The sequence below is a fragment of the Kogia breviceps genome, chromosome 6 (genome assembly GCF_026419965.1).
Source record: "Kogia breviceps isolate mKogBre1 chromosome 6, mKogBre1 haplotype 1, whole genome shotgun sequence".
In the NCBI taxonomy this organism is placed as follows: Eukaryota; Metazoa; Chordata; class Mammalia; order Artiodactyla; family Physeteridae; genus Kogia; species Kogia breviceps.
In genome coordinates, this window is record NC_081315.1 from 54,428,601 (window position 1) to 54,447,248 (window position 18,648).

Sequence of the window (18,648 nt, forward strand, 5' to 3'; positions counted from 1 at the left end):
GATTAAGTCGACTATTTATGTAAAATGGTATATTTGAACAGTATATTTTATTTTGTTTGTAAAATACACAGTTTCAATGTGGTTTCCTGAAAACAAATTGTATAAATAAATAAAGAGTAGGGGAAAAGTATGCATACTTGGCATATTTGTTTTAACCAGGGTGACCCTATGCTTTGACATCTAAACTGGGATAATTTTGACAGTGAAAAGGGGCTCTATTAATAATATACACAGGGACAATAGGTATAAACTGGGACTGTCCCAGGCGACGCAGGTCGTACGGCTGGCTACCCTAGATTTAACCACAGCTGTTCAATAAATTTCATTCAGAATCAATTTAGTTTTAGTGACACTTAGAGCACTGAAAGGGTTTCTCTTTTGTTTGACTCAAAGGCCTAGTATAGTTTTTGCTTCTTGTAGGATCTCATTAATTAAATCTAAACCTAGTACAGTTTTTGCTTCTTGTAGGATCTCATTAATTAAATCTAAGTTATGTGACTCACTTCCCCAAAATAAATCAAAATAATGCATTGCAATTTTGAATTCCTACACACATGCATCTTTCCTTTAAAACAGCTTTTAAACTGAACTCAGCAGTGTATTATATCACACAATAATTCTGTAACTACTTTTTGTGTGTGTGTGTGTGTGTGTGTGTGTGTGTGTGTTACACAGGTCTCTCACGGTTGTGGCCTCTCCCGTTGTGGAGCACATGCTCCGGACATGCAGGCTCAGCATCCATGGCTCACGGGCCCAGCCGCTCCGCGGCATGTGGGATCTTCCCGGACCGGGGCACGAACCCGTGTCCCCTACATCGGCAGGCGGACTCTCAACCACCGCGCCACCAGGGAAGCCCTCTGTAACTACTTTTTATTCACTCAAGTAAGAAATATGTCAAGAAGTTCCCATTTGAACAGATTTAACCGAAAATTCAGGGGTAAGAAGTGAAACATGACAAGGGAATTTCCAAGTGTATTTCTGGATAACCAGTGTACGGTACAAAAGTAAAAGGTTATGAAGTGCCTTTTGTTATTAAATAATGGTTTTTGTCTTATTCTTGACTTGATTGTAAAATAACTATATTTTTCTCTAGTTATTCAGAAAGGAAGGATCACAATATTCCAGATGCATTTCCTAGTAGAGGGATTTCAGTTGTATGAGGAGACTCAACATCTCTCCCAGGCGTTGCTTTCTACTTGTCTTTCCAGTAGTGATGGTGGCAGTGCTGCTTCCCAGGAGTTATTCCATAATTCTCACCTCTCTAGAGAAAGGCGTGTGTTAGCCTTATTCTTGGAAACCCAGGAGGAGCTACCCCTATAAGCACCAAGTTTTCTAAGTTACCAAGCAGAGATCAAGAGTCCAAGGGATTGCGTGTTGACAAAGCTTAAGCTCTAAGTAACCATCCACACAGCAGGAAAAGAGAGCGCAGCTACTCACAGTCGGGATGTTCATATGGCAACCAGTGGTGTTTGGTATTCTGGTACTCAAAGTGGGAGTTACGCTGCTGGCACTGTTGGGCTCTGAAGTCCTCAAAGTGTTTTTGGCATTCTTCTGTATTACAAAGCTGGTACTCAAAATTAACACCAGGACAATCCTGACCACCATTGATGGGCCTGAAGAAAAGACAACATTTAAAAAGGCCTTTTGGCTCTGGTCCAGCAGTTGAAGCTTGCAGACAACAGTGCTGGAGGACAGAAAGCCAAGGCTTCTGAGCTGCCAGCACACAGTGAATGAACTCACACTTCCTAATTTCAATCCCTTTCCTAAAGCATTATCCTCTCCCTGCTGAGGTTTGGTTGTGGGAATTCCCAAACTCAACTTAAATCAGTATCTTTTAAAGCAGTGTATTTTTCAAACAGTGTATTTTAAACGCACAGCAAAAGTATATAAAGAAACCAAAAACAGGTATATGGTCTCAGGAAAATTATATTTTATATCATGTATATAACATGTAGAAGCAACCCAAAGAAACATTGATCACAGCTCTATGCCTCTGTTTCCTAACATGTGAAATGAAAATAATAATCCAATCTTCCTTAGAGAAACATTTTGAGGATTAAATGAGTTAGCATGTTTAAAACACTTAGAACAGAGTGTGGCTCACGGTGAACCCTCGCTGTTGTAACTACTCTAAGGATAACTTTTCCCCCAACAGTCCGTTGGTCTTCTTTCACCATCTTCCCATCACCCGGCTCTGGAGCATTCTTCTCCTAACTCGCAAGTGAGGGAGCCTCTGGTTGGTGCTGCTCCTGCCAACAGGCCTGTCCCTCCTCCAGCGGGTCTCACAGCCCCGGTGCCCAGGTCCTTCGAGCACAGCGATCTGCTTTCCCCGCTCAGCTCCTTAACCCTCCTCAACAGCAATTTCTTTCACAGTCTCTAGTCTTAACCATGGACTACTCTTCGCAAGATTGATAAATGGGGATTTGCCCAAAATAGAAACTTAAACCGTTAGTTTTCATGTTCTGTGTTGTACATGTGCTTCAAGAAACAGAGCATTAGTGACATGATATTGAAGCATTTTCTGGTCTATCCCAATAACCAGAATGACAGGACTTATACTCACATTGGATTATTGCACTGGCGTGTTCTAAAGCGAACACCAGTTCCACAGGTCCGCGAACAGGAGCCAAATTTGGTCCATGATCCCCAGTTGCCATCTTGTTTTTGCTGATTAGCATTCTTCCACATGCAATGACCCTTATAGCACCACTTAGGGAAATGACACAAAGCAATCATGAAAATCGTGCATATGCTAAAGCTGAAGTTGTTATACGAGGATCACCAAGTGAAGGACTTCACTTCTTTTTTTTTTCTTTTTCCAGGCAAAAATACACTTAAAATTATCTCAAAGCAGTGCCCTGTACACTGGGTAATTTAGACTTGCATTTTTAAGTATAAAATTAAAATTAAAAAAATAACATTCACTCAGACAAGGTTTTAAATGACACAGTGAGTATCAAACATCATAATCAATAAATGATCTGAGCACCCAACTTGCCCAGTAGGTGCTATTCTACCCTTCATCCCTCATTATCTATAGTACTGGAGTTTTTTTTTTTTTTTTTTGTGGTATGCGGGCCTCACTGTTGTGGCCTCTCCCGTTGTGGAGCACGGGCTCCGGACGCTCAGGCTCAGCGGCCATGGCTCACGGGCCCAGCCGCTCCGCGGCATGTGGGATCTTCCCAGACCGGGGCACGAACCCGTGTCCCCTGCATCGGCAGGCGGATTCTCAACCACTGCGCCACCAGGGAAGCCCTATTACTGGAGTTTTTTAAGGGCAATCTGCTCCCCTTTAAAATAATGACAGGAAACCATATGTCTTAATTTAGAAAATAATTAACATAACATCTAAAACATATATAACTTTCAAGACACTTGTACATAATTGTTAAAATTTTCCTTCACAATGATTCTGAGAGATATATGATCTTTACCTCTCTGATGAGGAAAACTGGGCCCCGGAAAGGACCATGAGTAGCGTAAGACTCTCTGACCAGAAAAACTAAGTGGGGAGTACTAAAACATGGATACTGTAGAGGCCTAGAGCTTACAGTACCCAGCACACAGCAGATGCTCAAAAGATGTTAGTTCTTTCCCCTTCCAACATTTTGACTCACTTTTTTATCCTATATACAATGAAAGTGTTTCTTAAAACTCAACTCTGGGAAATTGAAACATAACACAAATATATTTAGGGAAGTTGGATGTTCCGAGTTGGTTTACAGAATATCTTTTTCATAAAGCAAAAATGAAACAACTCATTGTTGCTTCTGTTTTTTCAGTCAGAAGTCTGTAATACTGAATTTTCCCAAAGCAACACACTGTACAAGTTTAGCATAGTGCCTAAGAGTTTAAACGTGAACAATGGGAGATTTTATTATTATTATTATCATGCTTGTAATTCTCATAGCAAGTACAGTTTAAACACATTCGAAATAGAGCTTTAAAGGGCTTCAGAAGACCTAAAAGCTATATAAATCTTCCTTGCCAGGTTTTGGTCCTATCTACAATATCTTATTTCCAAACTAGTCAAAGCTCTCCAACTTGAGTTCTTAACATCCCTTTGTTTTGGGTTTCATGATCTTTCCCCTCCTGAGTAGTGTAGCGTGGCACTGGGCCAGTTTCTGAGCATTTGATCCTCACTACGCAACTTGAGATTGAAACTTCTGGGCATCTTTCCCCAAAGAGCGAGGCCAAATCTTCTGTAGAAGTTCACATGACTTTATTTCTGGACAACTTTCACAAGGAACGGGATGCCAGCAAGTAAATCAAATCCCATTAGGGCCCAGATACTTGGCTGAGCTGCCGCTTCCTATTCTATCAGTAGGGGGCTGTATAGTGGCCTCAAAGATGTCAGGTCCTAATCCTTAAAAGCTGTAAATGTTACCTTATTTGGAAAAGAGCTTTTGCAAGTGTAATTAAGTAAGAATTTTTAGATGGGGAGATTATCCTGGATTCTCCAGGTGGACCCTAAATGCCATCACATGTATCCTTATAAGAGAGGGGCAAAGGGAAATAAATGTATACACAGAAGAGAAAGGGGCAATGTGGCCACAAAGGCAGAGACTGGAGGGGTGCAGCCACAAGTCAAGGAATTCAGTCAATCACCAGAAGCTGGAAGAGCTAAGGACAGATTCTTCACTAGAGCCTCTGGAGAGAGTATCATTCTGCCCACACACTGATTTCAGCTCAGTGAAACTGATTTTGTTCTTCCAGCCTCCAGAACTGAGAGAATAGTTTTCTGTTGATTTAAGCCACTAAGTCTGTGGCAATTTGTTACAGCAGCTATAGGAAACTTGTACAGAGTGTTCATGCATTCCCATAATGAAACTTTATGTACTATGGTTTTCTTAAAAATGACAATACATGTTATTTAAAGATGATTATTATGCAACATATCTTAAATCTTTATTGTATAAATAGATTATACTCACTTTTCCAGCAGCACATTCGGTCCCATCAAGTGGGGGTCCTTTTTTAGTCTTACAAAAGTAGGGATTATCAGGATGGCTACACCAAAGCTGTTTACATGGGTCAAAGGTTCGGAACTAGAAGAGAAAAAAAACAAACTCTCAGTGACATAGAGATGGAATGACTTGTACCAACAACACCTTCTACACAGTTTCTTCATGTCATGTTTCTTGGATATTTTAATTTCAAGTTAATCGTCAAAGTTGCGGCATGTTAAGAAAACAAACAAACAAACACTGCCTAAGAATTCCAAGTAAAGATTACTTTCATTCCGCTTTTCTAAAATAACACTGATAAACAATGATTTGTCTGGGATTCTTCTGTTGACTTTTACTATTCTTTATGCCATTTCTATCTTATGGTTTTCAAATAGACAATATTGGGATTTTAAAAAGAATGAGTAATTAGTATGAACGTTTTAAATATGAAAACATTATAGTGGTTTTGCAGCTCTCAAGCCATCAAAATGGCTTCTCTTTATCCCTGAATGTATGAACCAGTCAAAAATAAATAATAAAAATGCCCATCATAATGAGCCAACTAAAAGCAGAAAATATTTGTCAAACTTTCTGTGTAAGATAATGTATTCCAGGTATAACAAAATATACAAAACATTCATAGAGTTTATAAAGTACTTTCCATATATTTGATCTTCGTAACAATCCATGGCTGAGAAATATGGGTTATAAGGTAAGACTATAGTTATGGATACAAATAAGACAGTAACAGAGACAAACCAGAATCTTAAGTTTTCTCACTCTTAAGAATGTCTTTTATTTTCCTAAAACACTACATTATAATATCCAAATGTATATGTAAGCACACATATTTGTGTTACTGTTTCCTCATCTGCTCTCTAACAGTAAATATCTTATCATTCTTTAGATAAATTTTAAAAAATATACATATATATATCAAACACCAGTTTACCCACATCTTCATTACCTACACCACTAATTATCCACATACAGACTCATGATCATAGCTTTTTTTTTTTTTTTTTTAATTAGTACTCATTTTGGATCTGGGTTTTTTGTTCTTATTCCTATTACCTAATGCAGAAACTGTAATTTTCTACACTAGTGAGCCAAAGCTTTAGAATTCTCAGGTCAGAACATTATCACAGGTCATCAGGAGCTGACCGTGTATACCTTACAAACAAACCAAATATCTGTATATATCTGCATATGGAGGAATTCAAACAGCAGATCAACTTCTTTTGATGAAATACTTTCTTTTTCTTGCTCTAACAAATAAAGCTTTCTCCAACATATAAAAAGCCCTGTTTACCAGATGTGTGACTTAAGCAAGTTGCTTAATCTCTCTAAGTCTTGGCTTGTTCATCTGTAAAATAAAAGTATACCAACTCCCTTCTAGCCTGTCACAAGGATAAAATAAGATAGTATATTTAAAGCACTTAGCTTTAGCATGTACTGACACAGCAAACACAAAATCGTTGGTTCATAGTCTTGCAACAGTGAGTCTGTAAATGTCACCAAACAGGAGCTAAGCAAGTAGATTTCAATATGCAAAATCTAAATTGACTGTGAGTAACATACCGCAGTGCACATTTTATAACCAACACCAAAGTCAAAACGACATTGCTCATCCATAGAATAATTGATTCCAGGAAGTTCTGGGAGTTTGGGCCAGTCATGTTCAAAAGGGTCATCAAGGAGACAGTCATAGGAACTGTAGGAAGGAAAATACTTCATGTAGTTAAATGTTCATTGTTTTATCATGTTCCAATGAAAAAGTATTCTTAGGTTACATACTCTGGAATTTCATCAGATCATAAAGCAAGGTTACAAAAGCATACCTTTTAAGGTTTTTGGTTTCAGTTCCATTTAGAAAAAGACCATTCATCTTTATTCATCCCAGGAAAATAAGCCAATCATACTTAGAAACACAGTAGAACCATGACAACCTTGTTCGTGTCCCTAGCTGAACCCGCACGTGGTGTGGCAGGGCAGATCCTGACCCCTGTGCTACAGGGTATAGGTGGTACCCTATGCAAGCATCGCATGACCATCCCCTCCTCAAATCAGCTTTGACCATTAGTCCAAGATTCCATAAATAATTTACTAAGAGGAAATCACAGTAAAAAAATTTCACTTAAATTCTAGGCTCACGGCTTAAACTATTGCAATTACATCGTGGAATTGTGCCAAAGGCTGAGTCACAAGAAAATGTTTATCACGAACAAAAGTTTTCATTCCCTGGGAGTTCAGTTCTGATCAAGGTCCTAAGAGGCAGCTTCACGTCTGTATTTCTACTATAACACTCCCATGACACACAGAAGGAGACATACTGAATGTATCTTTTCAGTTCTTGGCCGCTGCAGCGGGACCAGTGGTAACGATGAAATGCTGCTTGCACCAAAGGAGCCATGACACTTCCCATGGCAGTCTCATCACCGCACCTGTTGCCTTGTCCATCGTGCTCCATTCCCAGCCTAGAACACAAAGCGAGACCTTATGGTAAGAATCATCATAGGGGCCATGACTTTGGCGTAATTTCTGTTTTGAAAGTAAGTACAGGAAAATAGGTGTTTTTTAAGTTAATGGGGCTTTTGTGGAGAAGTCACAGACACTGTGAAACTGAGAGCAATCTGACACAAATGCCTTTTTTATTCTATAGCTATGAAAAGCCCAGGAGTGTCTCTGCAAGCCAGAGTCACTCATTTAGTTTCAGTCCATGACCTCTTCACTGTTTTCAGCTCTTCAAACTTGGCAAGGGATGAGAGTTGCATGCTGGCATGCACTCTGTCCAAAGTATGAACAATACTGAGAGAAGCAGACAGAAAAGACCTTGTTTTTTGTTTTTTTGTTTTTTTGCTTTATAGCTGTCAGCGGTGACTTACACATGGCCAGTTTCATGGGCTACTACAAAAGCAGATGAAAAACCATCCTCATGATTCAGGGTACAACTTCTCACTGGATGACACATGCCTGTGACTGGAGCATATCCTGTAGAGAATAACAATTACTTTCATTTTCATTTTATGAGAAAATCCATTAAGAATTACTACTGGACCTTTGCCTAGGGGGAAGAAAAACGCTCGCTTTTCAGGAAACAGAGGCAGTATTATTTCTCTGCTCGCATTGCACCACATTCTCTTGGGAAAGCCACAGGTAATGGGCTCTAAAAAGATTCATTTGGTCTGCATTTTCTCCTCCCCTAAGGGAAGGAACTGCCTGGGGTTACCATTCTGTTCTGCCCACCAACTAAGCTCTGTCTTTCTGCTGTAGTGAATGGTCCTTCATATCATGGTACTGATGAAAGGAGCCAGAAATTCCACCAACGTTGAAAAGAAAACGGTCAGTCTAATTTTTTCCCAAGTCTACATCAGAATTTATTAGATAAATATAAGCTGACTTTGGAAGAAAGCTCTTTGGCAGCAGACATTTCCCATGGCATCTCCCTTCCCATTCCAAACAGTTAGTGGAAATAGCACCACATTTTACAGCATCCCCTTTGTACCCCAGATGCACACTCATTATTGTAAAGGAGAGTGTAATTTATCATAGTATTTAGGTGGCATTTAGCATTGCAAATTCCACAGAAGTCACTGGAAGCAACAGAAAGAAAATGTATGCTTGGCTGATGCATGGAGGAAAGTGATGGCGGAGATCTGAACATTTGAACAGACTCCCTGATTTAGGATTACTTTTGAAAAGTCATGTCCTTAAGTTTTTCTTCTACATATTAATGGAAATACCTTGCATTCCAGCAGGTCCAAAGTCTTGCCTGGTTAAGAAAATTGCATGATCATGGTGTTCAGAATGATTGGGATCAGATTTTTGTTGTTGGCAAGCCCAGCGACACACGTTCTCCAAGCTCCGGGATGGGTTTCCCCTTTCTATGAGGCTGATGGACTAGGAGGAGACAATATGTTAAAGACATACATAGCATTTTCCCAAAGGCTTCCTTTAATAACTTTCTCTGAAAGTAACATTTGAGATTACAGTAATTAAATAATGTACGATAATATTATCAGGGGCTTACTTGGAAATAAATACTTATTTGGAAATTCTACATGCCCATGAAGGATACCTTTATGATCAATATTACCTGTGTGAAAGGTGGCTGACACCATTAATGGAAATACGTGATGCTGAGATTCTTTTGCTGTTGTGAAGCAACTCGATATTAATCAATTGGGTAAAAATTCTAGTAATTCCTGATTTAGCTTAGATTTTTAGTTTCATAAATATTAAGAACAAAAATAGAGGATAGATGGAAAGATTTGGGCATGAGACTTTTTTTCCCAGAGATGTTAAAGTGAAAGATCTTCAGTTTCAATTTTTTTTGGGGGGGGGGTCCAAACTTAATCAACATATGGGAAGAATATAAGTTCATCAGTGAGCTGGCAAAGCTGGTGGAATCTTTTTTTTTTTTTTTTTTTTTTTTTTTTTTTTTTTTTTTTTTTTTGGTGGAATCTTTGATTTGAGGAACAGTCAAATTATAAATTATATAAACCTCACACTGAAAAAAAAACCTACCCTTTTTTTTTAACCTCACAGCAATGAAGAGGGATGTACTCATATCCTGCAATTCCAAGAGATGGATTGACATTCCTTTGAATGCTTCTACTATCACATTATTGTCAGGAGTTAAAAGTTCAGAGGGAAAGGCCCCATCCTTCAAGAACCCAGGAGCCATACTTCCCTGAGTAGTTCTGATGGAATGAGAAATTGAACTTGGAAACCAAAATTAGTCCCCACTTGGCTGACCCGCTGAGAGCTTTGTTACATTTAAGCAAATGTTTTTATCAGTGTTTACATTCTTAAGAAAAAGTTTGGTTTATTATAGTTGAACACATACTTCTCCAAACAAATGATTTAATAACCAACTAAAGGCTGTTAACATTTCCATCTGGATCTGACTAGCATTCAGTGTTGGAGACACAAAGTAGGTCAGGTTTGTGGGATAAACTAAAGATCAATGACACCCTCTCACCAGAAATGATAAGTTTTCATACATAATAAAATGCAAACACATGGATTTTTTTCCTGTTTGCTAAATGCATAATTTCATTAGTATTCCATAATCAGGAGGATTAATTATGGGAGGGGGGACATGTAATTTTAAACATCAAGAAAGCTGCCAAGTTAGTCACTTCCCCTTATGTTTTCTCCTCAAAGGGAGAGACCACTTCCTCCATTCCATTATTTCCAAGGACAGGGACACATCTAGTGTCATTTTAAAGCCAGCTAAAGTTACATTACATAAAAATGCCTATTGTATGTATTTTTACCCAACATTTTGCTTTCAAAAAGATTAATGCCCTTTTTAAATAAAAAAATATATTCACTGTGTGCTTCACTTTTCTTAATCGAAAAGACTCATATGTCCCATATTGTTTTCAAGAAATCATGAGAGGGTAAGGATTTCGGTTAGTTTGCTTCACAGATATATGTGAAGCATCTAGAAAGCATCTGACACATAGTAGGCACTCAATATAGATGTTTTGGAATAATAAATGAATCATAAATTTGATGACGATGATAGATTAAGGAAATTCTTTTTTTTTATAATGGTATCCATTCATTTTCATTCATACAGTCATGTCAGAATCAGGATAATTATCTCCAACTCCATAAGACAGAGGTAAACACAGCAAATAGTACCAGCACAAAAATCATTCATTATCTACTCAAATTTAGAGATCTCCATTCATTGGGGCAGTTTTCTCCTCTCAGTTCAGAGCAACTGGGGTCTACGTGAGACATGTCTAAATTGAATGTTAGTTACGGCTTCAGCAATCTAATCTGTTTGCTAATCCAGTCCTTGACGTTCACAGTTGACACATAGTAAGACATTTTACCTTTGCATAGCCCAGCATTATCATGCGCACCAGAACCACATTTATATGCACGCCCAGGGACTCATCATGGTAAATTTCATTCACCTAGAAACAAAGTAGATAATTACCTGAAGAAAGGCAACACAAAGGATTTCGTGAGATGCACATTTAGGGTATGGTTGTGTAATCCCAAATATAGGAGTCCAGTCCCCTTTTTTTTTAGCTTAGTTTAAACTGATGTCTGAAATTAAATCATTTACTTTTAACTATGGAATAGTTCTTGGCTATGTGAATTACTGATTTTGTAAAGCCCACAGGACCATGAACATAGAGAATATGCTTTAAAAGGGCTTCATTAAACTACTGTGGTGTTAAAAGTCCATGTGTGCTATGATCCACACATAACATTCATCACAAGACGGTGACTCTGGTCAAGCATCTGCCAGCTGTGAGTGGCTGCAACCATGTGGAGGAAAAGAGCAAGAATGTCCTCCAGGTGCCCCTGCTGCCATCAGGTGTGCTAAATCTGGTTGGGGAAGCCCGTGTGCAGGAGCTGTGGTGGTCTATCTGTGGGCCAGTAACTGGGTGGCCCTCCCAACGCCTCCCCATCCCAGGAGTGGGGCAGCTGAGGCAACGATTATTTAGAAGTCCTACAGTAAAGAAATCCTTCCATATCTGAATTACTAAGATCACTATACAAGTACATATAATACCAGTCCTGGGTATAGCTCAGAAAGGCAAAGTTGAGTCACTGCTTTTTATTTAATTTTAAATGTTAAATTAAAATTTCTACAGGTAATTTGGTATACTTTAAAATCACAGATATTAGAACTTAAGCAACCTCAGAGGCCATAGTCCAACACAGATTTATATAGATGAGGAAGATGAAGACCGTAGAGATTAGCTAACATGCAAAAACACTCAGTAAATTATTGGCAGTCTAAAGTAGACATACCTTCTGGTTATACTAGTGCAAAATTGGTGTGAATAAAGATTGCTTAGTAAGTTGGCAAATGCTAGCAGAAATGGGAAAGGTGGCGTTATCTGGCTACATTTCAAAGTTCTTAGCTGTTCTCAGAAACAGGGAACCACCATTTGTCACAATAACTAAAAGAGGGATGGAAAACCAACCTCAATTCAACTTAAGATCCAGGAGGTTTGGACAGAAGGCACAGCAAATTTAAAGCCTACAGAGGAAAGACAGACCTTAAAAAGAAATATAACTCAGGGATAACAGAATGCTCTAAGAAAAGAAATTCACGAATTTCTTGCCACACTGACCAAGAAATCTCAAATGAAATTTTTCAGGAATCTAATGGGACTACACAGAACACCTTAAAATATCAAGGTCTTAAATGTAGATTAAACATATACTTACTGAATTTTTGGATGGAACTAAAAAGGGAAGAACAGCTAAGATGGAGGTAAAAGATCTAGGGAAGCTAGTATATACTAAAGAGGACAAAGTATAGTTTAACAAGAAAAGATTTAGGCTCCTTTTATAGTGGAAAAATACATTTCTTTATACATTTATACAGTTACAAACTCACACACACCCATAGAATGGTGAGACCCAATTTAATACCTATTCAAGATAAGCCAAGGGGTGAAAAAAATCTGCAATTCTCTCTTGTGTTGCACAGGTATGCAGGCTGGTAGCTCATGCCCAAGCTGTCCCGCTGTAGGCCATTGTACACCTGAAGTATTGAGTTCATTTTGTCTGTTCTGTCTTACAAAAGAGATGTATACAAACAGGAATGTATCCAGACTCCTCTCTAAGCAAAGAGGAAGGAGCCTAGAAAATGTGTCACATAAAAAATGGCGGGAGGGTACAGGGGCTAAAGCCTTACACAAGCCACTAGTAGTCTCAGTTGATGTCTTGGTTCAAGACCTTCATTGCTTGTGTGGTCTTCATCTTTCTGAACCTCGCTCAAAAATTTTATGAGTGAGAAGGACATTAAATAAAGCACATTAGAGTGTGGGAAATAGAAAATAAAACCTAATAGCCACCATGTGGAAACGGGGTTCAATTTATTCTGCGTATCTACAGCAAATAAAACTAAAAACCATGGGTTCACACTATTAAAGGGGAAGATTTCAGGTCATTATAAGGAAAATTGAATGCTGGCCAAAAAGCTATGATTTCTTATGATCCTTTTGGCCATGGACAGATTCTCCTATCTTACTCCATGCCTCATACTGCCTAATTGAAGATTCAATCCCCCTCTTCTTCTGGATTAATAATCTGATAAGACATTTCTAGCATCATAGTCCCAATACAAGTAAAAGTCCGAAGCCGGGTCTGTCACTAATACAATCATCCAGAGAGACTCATGGACATTCCAAGAGACTTCTCATAAGGCAGCTGTTCTGAATTAGCAACATGGCTTCACACACAAAGTTTTAACATGTACGTAATGTAACTGAAACGTAAGTGCATTTAATATTAAAAAATGTTCAAATCAATGTTAGTAAGGGCACAAAATAGGGGAACAATAAAATTTTAAACTAAAGAAAAATAGATAGAAAGAAGTGAATTAATTTCTTGAGGAGAGGTGACGGAGGGAAGGAAGGCCCTTACAGCCACGGCAATAGAGCAGTGACAGCAACACTTTTAAATGTTATGGGAGACAACTATATCAGAAAACTATTAGAAACATAAAATGAGAGCTGGCAATCATAACAAGTAGCTTGTGATATCTGAGCTAGCATAATGTACCCCAAATTGGTACATTCATTTTTATTTGGTAAATTTTAAAATCAGTACAGTGCCGAGAAAGTATCATGCACAAAATTCATGTTCCCAGTGGCAGTATTACGTTATAAAATGATGAAATAAAAAGACACTTTTTAAAAAGTCAAATTTACCATTCACCAAAAGAAAAGTATTATTTAACAAAAATCCCTATTATGCCAGGCTACTTAGATAACAAAACACTCCAGAGAAACCAAAATCAGTTATGGAATGTTCTGAGCTGGCACCTATTTGTGAATCTGTCCCAGAGTATAACTAAATTATTGGGGGTCGAAATAATCAACTATAAGGCAATAATATTTATATGTAGGAGAAAATATTCTTCCAATGTGGTAAATCAACAAATAGGTGTCTGTATTGTGCAAAGCACGGGATATCATTTATTATTTTGCTTTTCAAGGTTTAAAAAAGTTGCTTCCTGTACATTATTCACTTTAAAAATGTACATAATAAATTGACTGCTTGTCATCTTGCTAGACCTTATCAATAACAGGATGCAATGTTTTTATGCTCTGAGACACATAGGATATGATAAGAGTTGGAGAAATAATCAGCACCTCAGGATTAGATATATTCAAAGACCTGGATTCTGGTCCCAACTATTCCACCGATAAACTGAGTGACCTTGGGTTGGTCACTTAACCTCTCTGAGCCTCTGTTTTGTTACTGGCAAATTATATTCGTACTTGCTCTGCCTGCTTCACACAGCTGCTATTCAAATCAAACAAAATGCCACACAACTGCCCTCAGCAAAATACAAAACACATTAGAACACTTCTACCTATCTATATAAAAAGTTTTAAAGGTTTGTCAATGTATTTTCCAATCTATCTGAAAAAACAAAAACAAACAAAAAATTAAGCAAACAAAAAACCACAACTGCCCCCATCTTGGTTTTCATTGAAAAGGATTCAAAAAGTCTTATAATACTGTACATTTATTTACTCTCAATAGAATTAAAGATATAGTTTAAATTATCAAAAAAATTATGGGAAAAATTGTTCAACAATTTTTTTCAAAAATACTCTCCAAATGCTGTACAAAAGCTCTTTCCAGCAGATGGCAGTATGCACATTTTAGAGACGGGTGAAGGAGCAGCAGCTTTCACACCTGAATGTACTTACCTACCAGTTGGTATGTCTTGCCTTTTTGGATCTTTACACATAAATAAACTAACTTCTTTAAAATTAAATAGGAATTTAAAAATATTCTAACCCAAGGGAAACACTGAGTCATTGGACTCTTAAAAACAAAGAAAAATACTGAAGACATACATCTTTATTTAGATTGTTTTTCAGTGTCATCTGATCAAGACATTACATAAGAGGCATAAAGAAGCTTATGATCTGGCTCTAAATTAAATCACGAATTTTAACAATCAATAAATGATATACAGAAAGACCTAAAAGCATAACATACTGAATTAATCTTTTGAATCTGTCAAGATGAATGAAAATAATCTTTGTTAAGAAAGCATTTTTACAACACTTAGTGACGAGGAAAGCAACTTTTTCCTAAGTTATAGCAGAATCAAGAACAGAGAAAACAGCATTACATAGATCTTTCCAGGTTCCAGACACTGTTCAAAATACTTTACCTATATTAATTCAAGTAATCCTTGCGACAGCATTAAAGATACTATTATCTCCATTTTACATCTAATGAAATTGGGGCTCAGAGAAGTTAAGTACCTTGCCCAAGGTCACACAGTTAGCACACAAAGCAAAGGATTAACACCTAGGCGGTCTGGCTCCAGAGTCAGTAGTTTTTACCAACTTGCTACACTTCCACACACCTGCAGACCACAGCCCTGTCACTAGGCAAAACAGATCTAATTTTAGAATAATCAAGAGTGATTCATTACCCCTGAGTATAAGAAACTGATGTGAAAGCATACTGATAAAGATAACTTAAAAACTTCACTTCCTTTTCATAATTTTCCTTCGTGTAAATTTTAAGAAAATGAGGAATTAGACTCTACTTACTCCAAATAAGGATTTCTTGATGGTCAATATAATCTAAAAACACACTGGGAAAAAATAAAGAGGAGCTAGAGTAGATCACTGGAAAAACCAAATAAAAAAAGATGGGTTGAAATTTATAACCAGTGTTTCAGGTTGTAAGCAAAGCATTAATCATAAACATTCTAAGAAGTTATGTATTAGACACTATATAATGCAAATCCAAGTTTATCTATGCAAAACTGAGTATCCTTTCACCATGTCAGCCAATCTGTGGAGCATGGGTAAATTTTCTATGAGGTGTTCAGGGTTGAGCCCAGAGTATTTATTAAATTACCTGAAAAAAGGAGTAAACAGAACATTAATTCAATTTTCAGATGATCTTAAATTGCAAGGGGTTGCCAAAGGGAGGGGGGGAGAAAAGGTAATGATTTTAGGAATACTTGATTTGATTGATCAAGTATTCCTTTCCTTGAAAGGAAAATTCCTTCCAGGTTTGTTCCCTGACAGGACAATTTCTCCCAGGACATTTCCCTGGCAGGACAATCTGACCTGCTTTGTCTGACTTGCTGATAAACAGCTTTGTCTGGCTTCAACAAAGCAACATTAATTTTTCTTTCAGATGGGTGGATGCGGTCTTGAGAGGCAGTATAGGTCAGTGGTTAAGGGGCATGGGCTTCACAGCCAAACTGCTTGGGTCTGCTTTTAGCTTTGTGACCTTGGGCATATTATTTGTCTCTGTGCCTCACTTTTCTCATCTGCAAAATGGGATAATTATACTACTGTCCTTACAGAATTGCTGAGAGGAATAAATGAGCTCATATATGTACAGTGATTAATAGTGCCTGGGCCTTGTAAATATAAAAATGAAAATTGTTAGCCATCATTAGTAATATTATTCACACAGAAGCAAATAAATGGTATGCATGTATAATTTTTTTAAAGAGACTTCTGGTTACCTAAACGCAAAGAAGTAATGACAAGATAGCCTGCGTGATTTTGGCTGGACACAAAAGAATCCTGTAACGGACTGGGAAACTATATAACTCTATCCACAACCATCCCTTGTAGAGCTAAAATTTCCAAACACATACCTGCTTGGATCTGCAGTCCTGTTCTCTATGTTCTTTTTACTCAGAGGAGATAGCTGTCTCCTAACCTGTCAAACTCGTCTTCCCTCACCTCCAATTTCAGACTAATAATAACAACTTAAAAAAAATTGAAATATACTTGATTTACAATGTTGTGTTAGTTTCAGGTGTACAGCAAAGTGACTCAGTTATACTCTTTCTTCAGATTCTTCTCCGTTATGGGTTATTACACGATATTGAATATAGTTCTCTGTGCTATATACTAGGTCCTTGTTGGTTATCTATTTTATATATAACAGTGTGTTAATTTCAAACTCCTAATTTATCCTTCCCCTAATAACTACTTTTTATGAATTGTCTTATCTAATATTTACTGAACTGAATTGTGCCTAATGCTCCTAGAGGTGGGGAACTGAATAGTAAATGAGTTTGAATCTCTGTTCTTACCATGAGTATATTCTATTAGGTAAAATAAACTCTAAGCATGGAAAAAATAAATAAACACAAAAAGACATGCAAGGGCTTCCCTGGTGGCGCAGTGGTTGAGAATCCGCCTGCCGATGCAGGGGACACGGGTTCGTGCCCCGGTCCGGGAAGATCCCACGTGCCGCGGAGCGACTGGGCCCGTGAGCCATGGCCGCTGAGCCTGCGCGTCCGGAGCCTGTGCTCCGCAACGGGAGAGGCCACGACAGTGAGAGGCCCGCGTACCACACACACACACACAAAAAGACATGCAGATAAGGTCATTTCTAATGGGCATGGGTGCTATGAAAAAAATAAATTTGAGTGATGAGATAGAGGATGAGAGGGAGAGGAAGAAGCTACCTGAGACTGGGGGTTGGGGGTGGGTCACAGCCAGGAGACACATGTGGACAAGAAGGAAATGGGCATGTGTGTCTCTGGGGAACAAGTGATACAGGCAAAGGGAAGAGCTGGTAGAAAAGCTCAACCTCTATTATCATGAAAGCTCAAACCCTACAACGGAGACATCTTCATCACTTTAAAAAGAGACTGGGAAAAAAAAAAAAAAAAGAGACTGAGACCCAGAGAAGTTATACAATTTTTCCCCCAAATGATTAGCACAGCCAAAATTCCAGTAAGTCTGTGTGGTATCAGTGCCTATTCTCTGTTCACAACCACCTTGCCTGTCTTGTTCTTTCTGTCAGAGAGGATGTGCTAACTCTCTATTTTCTTAGGCTCTTTCTCACTTCCTTAAAGACATTTGCTCCAAAAAATCGACTCCATTTTCCATATTCAATCGCTCCCTTTCTTGAGGTTCCTTTTCCTCTTTTACTAACATTCTCAATTTTCCTTCATCATGAAAAAATAAGCCACCTACAATATTTTGTAGCATTTAGTACTGTTTACAACTATGTTCATCAATGATACTATTCAATTTCTTTATCAACATTAGCTCCTTTTTTGCTGCCTATCACACACATCAGCGTGTCTCAATGTTCTGTTTTCAATCCTCTTCTCGCATACTTTTTGCAGCAATATTTCATTCACTGCTGTTTATTCAACCAATATCTATAGCTTGATGAATTCCACATATCTCATACTGATTCACCTCCCTCATGCTTCAAAACCATCTGTTCAACTCTGGTAACAGATCTATCTATTTGGAAGTATACCTATATATCACAAAGTATACTCACCCTCTCCAGAAAACCTGGTCTTCTCTCAATATTCTATCACACTTAAAGATGAAACCATCTTGATTCCTTCTTCTTCTTCAAGTATTATAGTCTGTCACCAAGTCCTGTGGGCATCTCTCACGCTTGTCTCTTCCTTCCACCTCCACATCCGGCAGCTCAGTATGTGTCCTATTCAGTTGGACTGCTACCACAACCTCTTAAAACTTTTGCAAATGTTTTCATTTGGGTAATTTGGGCCAATTTTGGTAGTTCTCCAGATTATCAGGGTCAAATGGTGGTTTTCCAGAAGCGTGGGGCTCTCCTTTTAAGTTAATTTTGCTTTTACTTCCCTTAAGCATCAAAGGAGCTTTGGGAGGAGTAAGAATAGGCAATTCAGCTATAAACCTTACAGACTCTTCCAGCC

At 38.1% G+C, this 18,648-nt stretch overlaps 1 protein-coding gene across 3 annotated transcripts in view; it reads right to left on the reverse strand.

Moving 5' to 3' along the window:
• ADAMTS3 (ADAM metallopeptidase with thrombospondin type 1 motif 3) overlaps nt 1–18,648 on the reverse strand; it is a 286,648-nt gene that overhangs the window by 28,243 nt on the left and 239,757 nt on the right. For 2 of the 3 annotated variants that reach the window (XM_059067187.2, XM_067035816.1), the window contains exons 6-13: nt 10,802–10,885; nt 8,693–8,849; nt 7,835–7,940; nt 7,283–7,426; nt 6,531–6,663; nt 4,935–5,048; nt 2,564–2,709; nt 1,438–1,613 (exon numbers count right to left, since the gene is read on the reverse strand). In XM_059067187.2, coding sequence (XP_058923170.1) covers nt 1,438–1,613; nt 2,564–2,709; nt 4,935–5,048; nt 6,531–6,663; nt 7,283–7,426; nt 7,835–7,940; nt 8,693–8,849; nt 10,802–10,885 — 1,060 coding nt within the window. The remainder of the gene's footprint in view (nt 1–1,437; nt 1,614–2,563; nt 2,710–4,934; nt 5,049–6,530; nt 6,664–7,282; nt 7,427–7,834; nt 7,941–8,692; nt 8,850–10,801; nt 10,886–18,648) is intronic. The other variant, XM_067035815.1, reaches the window with a different exon arrangement.